The 14,995-nt window shown below is 47.0% G+C and overlaps 1 protein-coding gene across 4 annotated transcripts; it reads left to right on the top strand.

Moving 5' to 3' along the window:
- The first annotated feature begins 8,129 nt into the window (after positions 1–8,129).
- On the top strand, positions 8,130–13,789 carry SPATA24 (spermatogenesis associated 24). Of its 4 annotated transcripts, none has more exons than XM_045445757.1 (6): positions 8,130–8,291; positions 9,468–9,533; positions 9,761–9,891; positions 9,984–10,054; positions 12,977–13,079; positions 13,161–13,766. In XM_045445757.1, exons 1-6 carry the CDS (start codon positions 8,175–8,177, stop codon positions 13,669–13,671), a joined length of 999 nt encoding a protein of 332 aa, XP_045301713.1. In that variant the 5' UTR covers positions 8,130–8,174; the 3' UTR covers positions 13,672–13,766. The 4 variants fall into 4 exon arrangements, with proteins under 4 accessions (XP_045301713.1, XP_045301730.1, XP_045301741.1 ...); XM_045445774.1 differs by having other exon boundaries at positions 8,140–8,291; positions 13,172–13,332; XM_045445785.1 differs by having other exon boundaries at positions 8,144–8,291; positions 13,187–13,332.
- Positions 13,790–14,995: the final 1,206 nt, after the last annotated feature.

Here is a 14,995-nt window from a genome sequence, read left to right as displayed (position 1 = left end):
ATTAAAACTGATTTCCAAAGTAGAGTTTCTCCTTTCAGATTCATAGCCATAATTTAGGCAGATGTGTCTAGTATGGTTCAACATGGACATTCCACAGGGTCAGGAGATGGGTCTAGAGGTGAAGAGTGGATCTTTGGTGGCTGGTAGGGGGCAACTGCTCAGCTGTGGGAGGGAGCAGTTCTAGAAACGCCAGATTTTTCTGCCCAACTAGATCTATCTTCCTGGTTTGGGGGACTTCCTTGATCCTTTCTGAGTAATTGAGGGGATTTATACTATACAATATGCCTGTGAGCCAAACAGGCCGATGGAAAGTTTTCCTATACACATAAAAATCAAAGCTCTTCTCTCCCCAACTCCAATCTCTGCTAGAAAATGGGCCATATTGACTTGACATAGATTTCATGGCAGAGATGAATTATCTGTGATGATACTAAATAGAAGCAAAACTAACTCCATTAAATGTCAGGTCTCTTGTCTGTTTTTAAAGCACCGGTGGTAGTGTTGTGTTTATTACCTAATAGACTACAACACTCAAATCTGGCTTTCCTCAGTAGAACGGTATTTGCCTTTGGCTGAAGAATAGTTTAATCTACTTCATATGGTCCAAAATATGGCTAAACTATGACTTCCTGGGTTCTATTTTAGATGGGTGATCCACATGGTGGTAAAATAAGTGTCTTCCTCTTGCCTCCATCTTCTGGAAGGTTTCCTGATCACATATAAACTCTTTAGGTAAGGCTTATTCTTGCTGTCTTGGCGTGCAGCTCTACATGTTTCTGTGAGCATTAATGCAGAATGGGGATGTGTGAGGTGGGGAAGTGGGGCAAAGCAGGGCTCGTGGCTTAAGCAGAAGGTGAAGCTCCCATTCATGAGAATGAAAGTGCTCTTCACTCTGCCTGATCAGCAGTGAGGAGGGGAGGGTGAAAACCCTTCTCACACAGAGGACACTGCAACTTCAAGGAATCCATGTCCCCAGATTAGCAACCCTGAGGTTCATCTGCTCAAACCAGAAAACTTCTGAATTTCCTTGATCAGCTCCAGGCCTCACACCTTGGGACAAGTGACTGGTAAGAAAATGCCACTGCTATGCTTTCTGTTGGAAACTGTTAGAAATTATACTGAACTCCAAACCCCACTGGAACATGGGATCCTGCAGCCTGGCCAAGCCTTGCATTGTTCTCATTTTCATCCTCATGCTCAGGACTGACTTTGTGAGGAGGCATTGTTGGGATTCTGGAAGCTTTTTGTTACAACTGGCCACACCTGCAAGTTCATTGTCTCTGCATGCCCTGTTCCTCACAGAAGCTAGCTCTTAATTAGTATTTATTTTGGACTTATTTATGGTATAAGCTTAGTGCTCTAATATATTTATTTTGGGGAAGGGCCAAGTTACTCTACATCCTATGTTTGAGCCTGCATTGTTGATACCTCGTGCAGTGACCACCACGTAACTATATACCCATGTGTTCGATATTGACGACGTCACTTGCATCACACTCAGTATTGGGAATTAAAGATGTGAATGTTCTGTGACCAGAGCCAGGTTTGACAGAGGTGGAATCAGCTCCTGGTGGAATACGAATCTTGAGAACTCTGGTCACCTGATCCACTGCATCTGGATTGAGTGTATTTTAACGGAGAAAGAAATTAAACGATTTTATATAAAAAGAATGGCTCTATATTTTTCCTTTGTTCTTTTACCCTTGTCCATGGCACCCTTAGGCACCACAGAATGCTGGACTCCCTTGGAGCCAGTTAGGACTAGAGAAGGCTTAGTGTCTCTCCTCTGCTACAGTTTTCCCTCATCCATCAGTGGAATTATTGATGTTTAGAACAATAGATAACATTGGTGGCATCACCAATTCTGTATTTCTTGTCTATCAGATGCTAGCAGCTGCAGGATATTATAGCCTACATACAGAGCTAAACTACTTAGCCCCCAAATCAGGTGTTATCCCAGTTCCCTAATGGCCTTGTTCCCAATGACCCATATTTAGGAAAGTCTTGGTTTAAAAAATACAGTACAGGGACTCCTGGGTGGCTCAGTCGGTTAAGTGTCCAACTTCGGCTCAGGTCATGATTTCACGTCTAGTGGGTTCGAGCCCTGCATTGGGCTCCGTGCTGACAGCTCAGAGCCTGGAGCCTGCTTCAGATTCTGTGTCTCTCTCTCTGCCCCTCCCCTGTTCACACTCTGTCTCTCTCTCTCTCTCTCTCTCTCTCTCTCTCAAAAATAAATACTAAAAAAAAAAAAAAAAAAATACAGTACATGGGGGTGCCTGTGTGGCTCAGTCGGAAGAGCATGTGACTTTTGATCTCAGGGTCATGCATTCAAGCCCCACTGTGAGCGTAGAGATCACTAAACAAAAACACAAATTCAAAATATAGAGTACATGGTTCATAACAATATCTTTCATTTGAAGAAAGATAGAGATGAGATTCAATTCAGCAAAGATGGAGAACTTACTGTGTGTCCAGTGGGCTGAGCTTTGGGGATGGGGGTTGGGGAATAAGTGAGACCCAGCACCACAGCTCCAGCTCCTGGAGCTCATATCTGAGGGCAAAGCTAACTTCAGACAAGTTAGCTCCCCAGTGGGATGAATGTCAAAGGGGAAATCAAGAAAACCTTCAGGTTCTTTAACAGGAATGTGATCCAGTTTGAGGCTTCAGTGAAATCAACTCTGAGGGAGAGAGACCTGAAATATAATCATCCTTCTTACAGAATGCAGTGATTTTTTTTAATGTTTATTTTTAAGAGAGAGAGAGAGTGGGGAAGGGCAGAGAGAGAGGGACAGAGAATCCCAAGCACACTCCGCACTGTCAGCACAGAGCCTGATGCGGGGCTCGAACCCACAGATGTGAGATCATGACCTGAGCCCAAGTTGGACGCTTAACCGACTGAGCCACCCAGGCGTCCCTGCAGTGATTTCTTTTTTTAAGAGAAGACAGAAAAATACTCTGAGTGCTCCCATTTCCATGAATAACACCACCATTGATCCAGGTGTGAAAGTCAGAAAGCCAAGAAACTGTGTGGTAGACTTAATTTGAAGTCTCCCAAAGGACCATGCTTAATATTTGTGCCCTTGCATAGTCCCCTTTCTAATCTGGACTGGCCTTTGATCTTTAACCAAAAGAATGTGGCAAAACTAGCAGCTTCCATTTTTGCACTTAGGAGAAGTCAACTGCCATGTAAGTCCAACCACCCTGAGACCACTAAGCTAACCACATGGAGAAACCAGGCAGAGGAGAGGAGAGGAGAACCAAACAAGTGAGCTGGCAGCAAGGACCGAGAACCCAGACAGAAGATCCAAGCTGAGCTGTTTGGGCCACCTTAACTGATGGGCAGAACAGAAATAACCTGTCCCACCAAGCCCTGTTCAAACCACCGAGTCATGAGCAAATGACAATATAGTTACTGTTTTAAGTCGTTACATTTTGGGGTAGTTTGTTTGTAGCAGTAGACAACCAAAACACCTTGGCTTCCTTTTGTCTTGCAACCCCTCCTTCGTTAAATCCTATCAGTTTGACCTCCAGAACATTCTAAATCCAACTACTCTCTTCATCTCCTCTGACACCATCTGACTCCCAAACCACCAGCCGCTTTTTCTGAAAAAAACTGCAATAGCTTCTTAAGTAGTCTCTGTGCACCTACTCAGGGCCACTTCCAATCTGTACACCTTGCTGCAACCAGAGAGATCTTCCCAGAGCATAAATTATGTCATCCTCTCGCTTAAAATATTTCAGTAGCTTTCTTTTGCTCCAAGAATAAAAACCATCAAAGTTCTTTGTGGGGTCTAATGCTTAACAAGTTTCTACCAAGTTTCTGGCCACTGACCCTGCTTGCCCTGTACATCTATCTTTTTCTTTTCTGTCAAACTAGCCTTTTTTCTTTTTTTGAGGTTTTTATTTTTTATTTTTTTATTTTTTATTTATTTTTTTTTTTTATTTTTTTTCAACGTTTATTTATTTTTGGGACAGAGAGAGACAGAGCATGAACGGGGGAGGGGCAGAGAGAGAGGGAGACACAGAATCGGAAACAGGCTCCAGTCTCTGAGCCATCAGCCCAGAGCCTGACGCGGGGCTCGAACTCCCGGACCGCGAGATCATGACCTGGCTGAAGTCGGACACTTAACCGACTGTGCCACCCAGGCGCCCCTATTTTTTATTTTTAAATTTTATTTTTTGAGAGAGACGAGAATGAGATCATGACCTGAGCTGCAATCAAGAATCAGACGCTAAACTGACTGAGCCACCCGGGTGCCCCCATACTAGCCTCTTAATTACTACACTCTGCCAATCCCTTTTGCCCTAGGGACCTTACATATACTATTCCCTCTTTCTGAAACCCTTTCCTACTCACCTGCCCCTACCTGCTTTGTTAAGTGCCTCCTGGTTTATCTTAATAGGTTTCAGCTCAAAATCCCACTTCCACACAGAAGCCTTCCCTGATACCCCAGACAGGGCAAAATCTCCCTTTAAAATACTTTCATTCCAGGGCACCTAGCTGGCTCATTTAAAAGAGCATATGACTTTTTTTTTTTTAATGTTTATTTATTTTTGAGAGAAAGAGAGCACAAGCTGGGGAGGGGCAGAGAGAGAGGGAGACAGAGGATCCAAAGCGAGCTCTGTGCTGTCGTCAGCAGAGTCACCCCTAGGTACAGCATATGACTCTTATTAATAGCAGGTCATCAGTTCAAGCCCCACGTCAGGCCTGGAGCCTACTTAAAAAAAAAAAAAAAAAAATACAGGGGCACCTGGGTGGCTCAGTCACTTAAGCGTCTGACTTCAGCTCAGGTCATGATCTTGTAGTTTGTGAGTTCAAGCCCCACAACGGGCTCTGCTGACAGCTCAGAGCCTGGAGCCTGCTTCAGATTCTGTCTGTCTCTCTCTCTGCCTGTCTCTGCCCCTCTGCCGCTTGCGCTGTCTCTCTCTTTCTCTTAAATATAAGTAAACATTTAAAAAAAATACCCATTCCTCTCAGCACCTGTCATAGCTATAATGTTATTTATTTGGATAATGACTTAACTTAGGATTTAAGTATTTATTTGATGACTGTCTCCCCCACTAGACTAAGTTTCATTCTGGGTTTATCTGAGCTGAACCTTAAAGAAATGACAAGTCATCTGCACATTGGCTGGAAGTGCAGCCCAAATTCTTTGAAACTACAGTGGGATGTGTCCCCTCTCCTTGAATCTGAATCCTGAGGCCTCCTGACAAATAGAAAATAGCAGAAATTACACTGTACTGTTTTTTAGGCCTAAGCCTTAAGGAAGTGGCCATCTTCCATTTCCTTTTTTTTTTTTTTTTTTGTTAGTTTTTTTAAACATTTATTTTTGAGAGACAGAGAGCAAGTGGGGGAGGGGCAGAGACAGAAGGAGACACAGAATCTGAAGCAGACTCCAGGCTCTGAGCAAGATGTCAGCACATAGCCCGAAGCAGGGCTCAAACCCACAAACTGTGAGATCATGACCTGAGCCGAAGTCGGACACTCAACCGAGTGAGCCACCCAGGTGTCCCGGCCATCTTCCATTTCCTATCACTTTGGATGCTTTCTCTTAAACCTAATCACCATGCTATGAGAAAGCCTAAATAGCCCATGGAGAGGGACAAGAAACTTGGTCCTCAGGCTCAAATGCGTTCCCTGCTGATAGCACTAAATTTGCCAGTTATATCAATGAGCCACCTTGGAAACAGAATTTCTAGCCTCTCCTTTCCCAGTCCCCCCACCAAAATCCCATCTGATACTACATCATGGAGCAGAGATGAACTTTCACTATTGAACCCCGCCTAAATGGAAGATTCCTGAGCAAAATGATTTTTTTTTTTAAGCTGTAAATTTTAGGTGGTTAGTTATACAGCAACAGAAAATGGGAACATCAACCAGAAGGACAACCCTGTGCAGAAAGGCAACACTTTCCGGGGCAGGATCACAGAGCTGTTTGTGATGTCATGCCATCCTGAGTCTTCCTGAGCCCTGGCCAGCCAGGAGCCTGGAGTGTTTGTTGACATACAGAGGGGGAGTCTGTGGCAGTCCTCAACCAGAGGACAATCCGTCATGTTCATGCTGGTATGCAGGGTGCAGACCTGGATGCAGGGTTCTCTCTTGCTCACAACCTTCCCTCCCCAGGGAATTGGCTGGTGGAGACAACTACACTCCAGAGTTTTGCCCTGAGGGGCAGCCTATTCCAGCTTCTGGAGGTGAATGTGAATGGCAAGGGTTATCAAATTAGCATTTCAGGGGTGCCTGGGTGGCTCTGTTGGTTAAGAGTCTGACTCTGGATTTCGGCTCAGGTCATGATCTCATGGTTTCGTGGGTTCAAAGCCCTGCAGCAGGCTCTGCGCTGGGGATTCAGTCTTTTTCCCCCAACCACCGCCCCTCCCCTGCTCGTGCTCTCTCTCTCCCCCAAAATAAATAAATAAACTTAAAAAAAAAGAAGTAGTATCTCATTAAAGACTTGAGAAAGAAGAGACAGTTCAAGGGGGGAATCCAGGTATTCCTGCCCCAGAGGAATGTGCAGCTTTGTCCAGGGTGATTCAGATGAACACTCACATTCAATAGCCAAAACTCCAAGAAGGCGCTGTGCTGAGGCACACAACCTACAAGACACCTTCTAGGCCCTTGCAGTCCAACACAGTAGCCACAAGCCACTATGGCTATTTAAATTAAAATGTTAACTAGTCAAAACTTTTAATAATTTAAAACAATTCCTCAAGTCTCATGAGCCACATTTCAAGTGCTAAACAGCCAAATGTGGCTAGTGGCTGCAGTATTGGACAGTGCAGATATAGACTATATCCATCACCTACATTTTATTGGATGGTAATGCTCTAGGCCCTTTAAGATTGGTCAACAGAAAAGGCCTTGCTCTCAAGGATGTGAGGACAAAAACAAGAAACAAGGAAAGATAAAACAAGGGCTACCACTGGGAGACTCACAGGAATGGTCACATTTATCAGGCCACAAATTCCAACCCCAAAATATGTCCCTAAGGAGCTTTGGGGAGCAGCCTGAGTGGCCCACCTGAATTTTCAGCTTCCCTTCCTGGTCACTGATAACACTTTTTCCAAACTCCTTAATATAGTCATTTCCTGCCTGGGGGGTATCAAATTCCATAACTTTAGTATCCAATATGTTCAATAAAAATGTAACACAGCATCATGGTTAAGAACATGGACTCTGAAATCAAACTTTCCGTGTTAAAACCCTGTTCCAGGGTTTCCTAGCTTGAGTGACCTTGGCAAGTTACTCATTCTCATAGAACCTGGTTAAGGGTATTATAACCTACTTCCCAAGGTTATTGTGAAGATCACATGAAAAAGCTTAATGGTGCCACAGAATAGTGAATACTCGGTGAATATTCGCTCCGATTTTTCCTAAGCTTATTTAATCTTATTTGGGTTTTGAAGAAAGCCTTTAATGGGGATGTGACGATCCCCCTATATCCTCAATGGGGATGTGTGATCACTTTATCCTTGTCTACCTCCATTCTCCGTGTCTTTCATGCCCCTCTTCAGTTCTCCTGATCTCTCAGGGCCATCCCCGGCACTTTGACATGGTGGCACCTGGCTCCAATGTGGCTACCAACAACCTGGTACCAGAGTATGAGGACTGTTCATCTTGGGTGAGGCCACTCTCCTTTTCTGGTCTGTGCTTCCCTTCATTGCTTGGGTTCAGATTACCTAAACACTAAATGTATTCGTACTTGTAAAAGAAATCACAGGAGCCTGGAGTCTCATACTCTGGGTGAAATCCAGAGATTAGGGTGGGAGAAAGAGGGCTGTTAACGTTAAAAATGCCGGAGTTGCCTTAGCTGGCTCTTGCTTCACAGGTCTTGCAGTTTAACAGGCCCTGGGATAAGGCTGAGGGCCTTGTCTGAGTGAGGGCTGTTCACCAAACCGTGCCCCGTCTGCTCCTCAGGTCTGCGTGACGAACACAAGATAAAACAGGTGTGCACATAAACTATAAACTTAAATCCCTAAGGGTTGTTAGAAGTTCCTCCACGGGAAGGCTGTGCTTTTAAGAGAGTGGCTCCTTTAAGAGGCGGGCTCCATCCCTACTAACAAAGAAAGTCCCCGCCCCCGGTTGCCAAGGTGCTCTATGGCGTCCCATTCTCATTGGTGAACGTCGGTGGGTGAGGCGCCCAGAGACATTTCCAACGAGCTGGCGGGGGGGAAAGATGGCGACGCCCCTCGGGTGGTCGCAGGGGGGGTCAGGATCAGTGTGTCTCGCTTTCGATCAACTGCGGGACGTGATCGAGTCTCAGGAGGAACTGATTCACCAGCTGAGGAATGTGGTATGCAGCCCGAAGAGCTGGGGGAGGGCCGGACCGGACACCTAAATGGCGGGGGCGGGGCCAGACCCTGTCCCGACGCTGATGGCGAGCTTAGAGCACATTGCCAATGGCGTCATCAGGAGGAGGCGGGGCCCGAGTATGTTCTGGCTGGTAGGGGTGGAGCCAAAAAGGGTCAAGGTCTTCATGATTAATTTCCAGGGAATTTAAACAAAATTAAGTTGCTTTCTACTCTCTGTCTGGTTGTGTAAGGCCTACTAGATATCTCCCCGTGTATTCACTGAGCTCACTTTCCCCACTTCTAATTGGAGATGACTTCATTGGCTTCCCCGGGGTTCTCAGATGCAGGTATTGAAACTATAACGCGTTTTCCATTATGGACATCTCCTCCCCAGTGTCTAATGCAGCGCCATTTTGAGTGCAGTAAGCACAGGTTTGTCCCTTGCACATGTTAACTTAAGGGCCTGCGACCCTGTAATGCCCCTTTGCTTTTGCCTTCTGAGTCAAATCCTAATTCATGAGATCAAAGCATTGGAGCCACAGATTACCTGGACAGGCATGGTAAAGTCTTGGCCAGCTGAAGTTCATGGTTTTTCTGTTTTTATTTTCTATCTTGATAAGAAAGCTGGGAGATATCTCCATCTCAGAAACAAAACTGACTTAACATCTATTTCTCACCCTGAGGGGTGCGTGCAGCTCTAGGCATTCAATTACCTGCAATTCCCTGAGGGTACCCAGCTCTTCTTTGCAGCTGGCCTTTGCATGTATGTTCTCACCATCTAGAACACTTTTCTGTTCCACCCCCTCTTCTTGCCCACCCCTGTTTACCAGTCAGAGCTCATGTCTGATGACCTCTTCTCCAGAAGCAGGTCTGACCCTTCCCCAGACCAGGGGCCTCCTCTGGGCACCACAGACTTTTGTGCTTCTCCATCATAGTGCACGCTGTGTTAGAAGTACTGGCCATGGGCTATCTCCTATATCAAACTGGTTGCTCCTTGAGGGCAGGACCTAGAGCTGAGCCTCTGTGAATCTTATGGAACCAAATTCTCCCTGTTCAGAGCCCAAGTCTCATCCTAGGTGCCCTGGGTATCATCCCATTGTCTAACCTTGGTCCTGGTCCCTAGAGAGTACCCCTTCAACACCAGCCCCAGGCCCTCCCTGAGCCAGGCTCTGTTGCAGATGGTTCTCCAGGATGAAAATTTTGTCAGTAAAGAAGAGTTCCAGGCAGTGGAAAAGAAGCTGGTGGTAAGTAAGGGCCTCTGTGGACTCCTGATCTTCCCCCATTTCCTGGGATCCCTGTGGATGGGCACAGTTATTATTGGCCTCTCACAGCTTCCTGCTCTAGTAGTGAGGACGGAATCTTCCTGTACCCAGGCTTCTATATGCCTGTCTGAGAAATGGAGCTGTTAATGGAACCTAGGAGACCTAGGGTAGCTCAGGGGTAATGAGGTCACTGCTTTCTGTTCCTGCAGGAAGAGAAAGCTGCCCATGCCAAGACCAAGGTCCTCCTGGCCAAGGAAGAGGAGAAGTTGCAATTTGCCCTCGGAGAGGTAGAGGTGCTATCTAAACAGCTGGAGAAAGAGAAGCTGGCTTTTGAAAAAGCGTGAGTGTGCCTTTCAAAGGGTTGTGAAGGGTTGGGGGTCCAGGCTGCCTGTCAGCCTTCCCACCCTCTCTTGTCTTATCTTCTCCACCCAGGCTCTCCAGTGTCAAGAGCAGAGCCCTGCAGGAATCCAGTAAGAAGGACCAGCTCATCACCAAGTGCAATGGTAGGCGGGAGGCCCGTGCTCCCCCCCACGCTTACATACATGGGCTCTTCCCTAACAGCGCAGTGCCTGTGTCAAGGGCAGGGTTTCACCCCAACTTCTGCCCCCGGCTGAGGATACCAGGAGGCCCAGGCGGGCCACACCATCGCAAAGGCCTTCAGGGACCAGGCAGGCCACGGAAATGAGGGAAGCAGTTGGTGTACAATATTCTTCATGGCCATAAAGGAATGGGCTCGCTCCCATTTTTCTTGAAACATACGACCTTTTAGTCCAACTTTTGTTTTCCCACTTTTGATGGGTATTAGAAATAGTGTACTTCACTCATACCTGTTACAAGAGGAACAGCAGGGCAAGCACAGTCCTATCTGGGAGCTGACTGCTAGGGACCCAGTAGGGAGGGGTAGGGACTGTGGTGACAGGAAGAGCTGTGCCCTCTCTCAAGGGCTTAGTGCCTCTGCTCTGGGGAGGAGGGGGGCAGTATTGTCAGATCCTTAAAAAAGAAACTGGAAGCGAGTTTTTCATGGAAACTTTTCTGACTTTTTAGTGTTGGCAACTGATTTAGAAATTTTAAAACTATTGTATAGGCTAAGCATAATATGTCCATAGGCCATTAGTTTTCATCTCTGCTCTGTGCAGATGTATGTGGCTCCTTGTTGGCTCACTTGGTGCCATGAGCTGTGGGGCACTTTCTGTCAGCCACCCAGTGTCTCTAGATCCCAGGAATGCCTTTCAGTTTCCCAGAACACTAAATTCCCCTTACCTGGTTTAAGGAACAGGTTTGAATTCCACATGCAACATCTGCTTCATACATTGCAGCAGATTTTGAGTAGGCCAGAGACCAGAGCCCAATTCCCAAAGAAATTCAGAGTCCCTTCTGATGGATTGTCACCTGAAGTCTTGGGCACCCCGTACCCACCAATCCAGCCCTCTCTCTCCCTTGGTGAGTACTCTTACTAATAAGATGCCAGCTGGCCGACATCTTGATCTGACTAGGTGGGCTGACAGGCCTTGTGGCTGTTTGACCAAGGGCTCTCAGTAGGGCCTCCTGGGGCCCAGCAGGCAGTCACTGCCCCTGTACCCAAGGCCACCAGACCCCACTCCTTCCTGTCTCTCTGCCTGTCCCCATACTTCCCTAAAAGAAACCTAAAGTTCTTTTCTGGTGGTACTCGAGCATTTCCTAGAGATCAGCCAAAGCCACGGGGTGCTATGTCTGCTTGTGGAAGGTGTGTGTGTGTGTGTGTGTGTGTGTGTGTGTGTGTATGTGTGTGTGTATGCTATGGGGATGGAACCTGGCTGCCCTCCCCCAGAATATCCCAGACCCCTCCAGTGGGACACAAGCCCTCACCTGAGCAAATCTCATGACCTGAGCCTCCCCCTGGCCTGTTGGCCAGGTTGGAGAACCTCCCTTTTTGTGGTTTTAGTTTGTTTTTTATACTTACATAGTTTCTTATTTTTCTCAAAGGGGTTTTCTAACCATTCTCTCTGTGGGTGCTATTTATTTTAAATTCATCTCTAACTTATTTTAAAAGATTCACATAAATTTCTGATGCCTTTTCCCAAAAGAACTTCACAATCAATCAATCTGCGTGACCTGGGGAAGAAGGTTCAATAGGCATGGTCCTATGACCGAGTGAGCTCATTTTCATTCTCTTCCTTCTCCTGTGTCTTTGTCTCCTCTTTTCTATGCTGTGCATTAACTTTTTACCAAATCTTCTCTTCTGAAACCTTAAATACTTCAGCATTTCTACATTTTTTAGACCTTGTGTTCTAGTTAATGTTTGTCTAATCTTTAAAGGTGGTAGGATTTTCTTCCTAGGAGGATCAGAATTTTCCAGGGCTCCCTAAGGGTCAGTTTATGTAAATGAAGCACCGCCTCCCCCCCCCCCCCCATCCCTACAACCTCTTTCGATTTTGATGCAAGACACAAAAATCATCCTTGCATCTAATGAGCACTTAATTTGGGGTAAGCTTTGTCACCACTGTCTCCTCTCACCTCACGCCCCTGTGCTGTCCCTGCCCCCATATTACAGATGAGAAAATGGGTCTAGAAGAGGAGGCAACTTGCCCAAAGTAGCAATACTGTCTCATCAATATTAACACTGCTGAAACATCACCCTCTGTTCTCTGATCAGTTCCTGAGTTTTAACTCTTTCAGGAGCTGCCTCCTTGAGGGTCGGGGCCCTGTCTTCTCTCCTTAAGCCCTAGCACAAGTCTGGGCATCCAGCTGGCCCTCAGTACGTCTGGTTGGATTGAGATGACTGAACTAAGTGATGTTTCTAAGTCCTAACTCCCCAGAGGATATCCTGGTCATTCATTCCACAAATAAATTTATTGTGCACCTTCTATGTGCCAGGTACGATTTTAGGCCTTAGGGTTAAAGCAGTAAATTTAAATAATATTTATCATTATGGATTTCATGGATGTAAATCCTAGTAGAGAAGAAAAATGAGTAAAATATGTGGTATATTAGGTATAAATAAGTGTTAAGAAGAAAAAGAAAGCAGGAAAAAGGGATAGGAACTATTGGGAGAGGTTGTACTTTAAACTAGGAAGTGTCTTGCCAAGGAGGTGATAGCTGTGAAGATCAGCAGGAGTTAGGGACAGGAGCCATTCATCCTCCTGCCTTTGGGCAGCACTGTCCACCTCTCTGCAGAGGCCTTTTCCTGCCCTCATGTGAGTCACCTGGTCCAGAATAGAGTTGTAAAGTCACTGACACATTCAGCAGACATTGTGCCGCTCAGTCACCATCCTATCAAAACGCCATAATAAACTCATTCTTACCATGATGTTAACAGCTACTTGTGGAGAACCCCTGGGTCAGGAGAGCCAAGTTCTAAAAAGACCCATAGGGAAATGAATGCCTTATCTCAGGAAGGAGCCCTTCGGATGGGAACCACGCCTTCTCCCTGCCTCTCTCCCCCACAGAAATTGAGTCTCACATTATAAAGCAAGAAGATATACTTAATGGCAAAGAGAATGAGATTAAGGAGTTGCAGCAAGTTATCAGCCAGCAGAAACAGATCTTCAGGTGAGGTGTCTGGGCTAGGCTGGGGGTTGTTGATGGAAGTAGGGAGCCAGCTCTCTGGTCCCTACCCTAGACTGTCCCCAGCCCATGCCCAGCCAGCTCCATTGCAGGAATCACATGTCTGACTACCGGATCCAGAAGCAACAGGAGAACTACATGGCCCAAGTGCTGGACCAGAAGCATAAGAAAGCCTCGGGGACGCGTCAGGCCCGGAGCCACCAGCATCCCAGGGAAAAATAAAATTGTCTTCACCTTCCTGTTCTGTAGCTGTAATGCTGGACCTCTGCCTTCTCTGCTGTGGGGGTCCCCATCCCTGTGGGTTTCTGCTTCTGCCACGTCAGGCCTCACCAGTGCCCTGACTCCCAGGGAAGAGGCAGAAGGCACTCTTTTTTTTTTCTCTCTGCCTGCCTCCTGGGCCTTCATGACAGAAGGGAGAATCAAGTTACTAGGGACTGGGTGGGGGACAGGCCTTGGACCACTACTTTCCATGCCACTCCTTGGCTCAGAAAAGGATGCTGCTCAAGTCTCCAGCCCCTGCTGGAGTGCGCGGCTCCCTCCCTTGGATAGTAGGGGGAGTGAAAGTGTGGGGGTATAGCGTAGGGGAGGACTACTTTGTTGTCTAATAGGCACTGTCCTTCCTACTCTTGGTATTTAATCCCTCCCTATGTAAACAGCTCTGGTTACCCCGGGTTACCTGTAAACACCCCACCCCACTCCCAGTGCCTTGGTAAATTTAACTCTCCCAACTTGGCTATAGAGCAGGAAGGGCTCTGTGTGTGTGTGTATGTGTGTGTGTGAAGTCCTGACCAGACACATCAAAGATCATGGGTTCCAGGACCACAATGAATTTGGGAAATCAATTTCCATCATATAATGTTATGTTATACCTGTGAATCACACTTGCACCTTCTTACACTTCCCCCAAACAGAAGCTCGAGTCTTCCCAAAGGGAAGGAAGGGAAAAGGACCATGCTATCTATGTCTATTTTTAAGGTGGGGGAAGTCTGCGAAGGGTCTGGGACTTGCTAAAGTTGCATATGCAGGGCTAGATGATAGGCAGGCTTGATCCTTTCACAAGCCATCTCTGATGGCTAGGTGATCATGGAGACATACCTAGGCAGGAGACCCACTCGGAGGCTGAGTCAGATTTGTCAAGTCTAGCCTAACCTGGGTCAGTGTGAGGATGAGTACAATGGGGATGGGGGTGCTGATGCGTTTGCTCCAAGGCCACCTGGAGCCTGAATCATAGTAGGAACTCGAAGCCAGAAGTTTAAGGGTAAATGGTGCCCATTGTCATTGTCCCAGGGCTATGACAGGTGGTGACTCCTTCCCAATCTGTTCCTGTCCCCAGGGTGAGTCCTGAGGTGGTGGGGGCTGGAGTGAGGGCCTTGCAAGTGCCTGGGAGAGCACAGAGCTCTTTCTGCCTCAGAGTCTTTATACAGGGGGCCACAGCTACCCCCAGAGGTTCCTAGGAGACCCCACATAGGCATCCAGGGCTTGTTCTAGGTGCCAAGGCAGAATGGGAATGCTAGAGCTATGCACTCCAGCCCCATCCAGGATGTTCCCACTAAAGGCAATGGGTCCAGCCAGGGATAGCACCTACCTGAGGCCCTGGCACAACTTTCCGGGTCGAGGGAGCTTACCAAGCAATGCTTTCTATTGGATCGTGAGCTGATGGGTCAAGGAAGGTGGTGGGTACACCCTTATGAACTCTAGCTAGTACAAGTGATAAGGCTGGGGAGAAGGGGTGCACTGAGGTGATGGGAAGACACTGGGGGCTAAGGAGAAGATGAAATTGCTAACAAGATCTGAGTTGCCTGGTCTGAAAGTGTGGTCCTGGCCCCCTGGCTCACATTCTAATCCATACCACCATGGTCCTTGTTAGGCAGACCCCTGCTCAGCCTGTTTCCTAGCCTGTG

The sequence above is a fragment of the Leopardus geoffroyi genome, chromosome A1, assembly GCF_018350155.1.
Source record: "Leopardus geoffroyi isolate Oge1 chromosome A1, O.geoffroyi_Oge1_pat1.0, whole genome shotgun sequence".
Taxonomy (NCBI): Eukaryota; Metazoa; Chordata; class Mammalia; order Carnivora; family Felidae; genus Leopardus; species Leopardus geoffroyi.
This window is presented reverse-complemented; position numbering and strand designations above follow the sequence as displayed.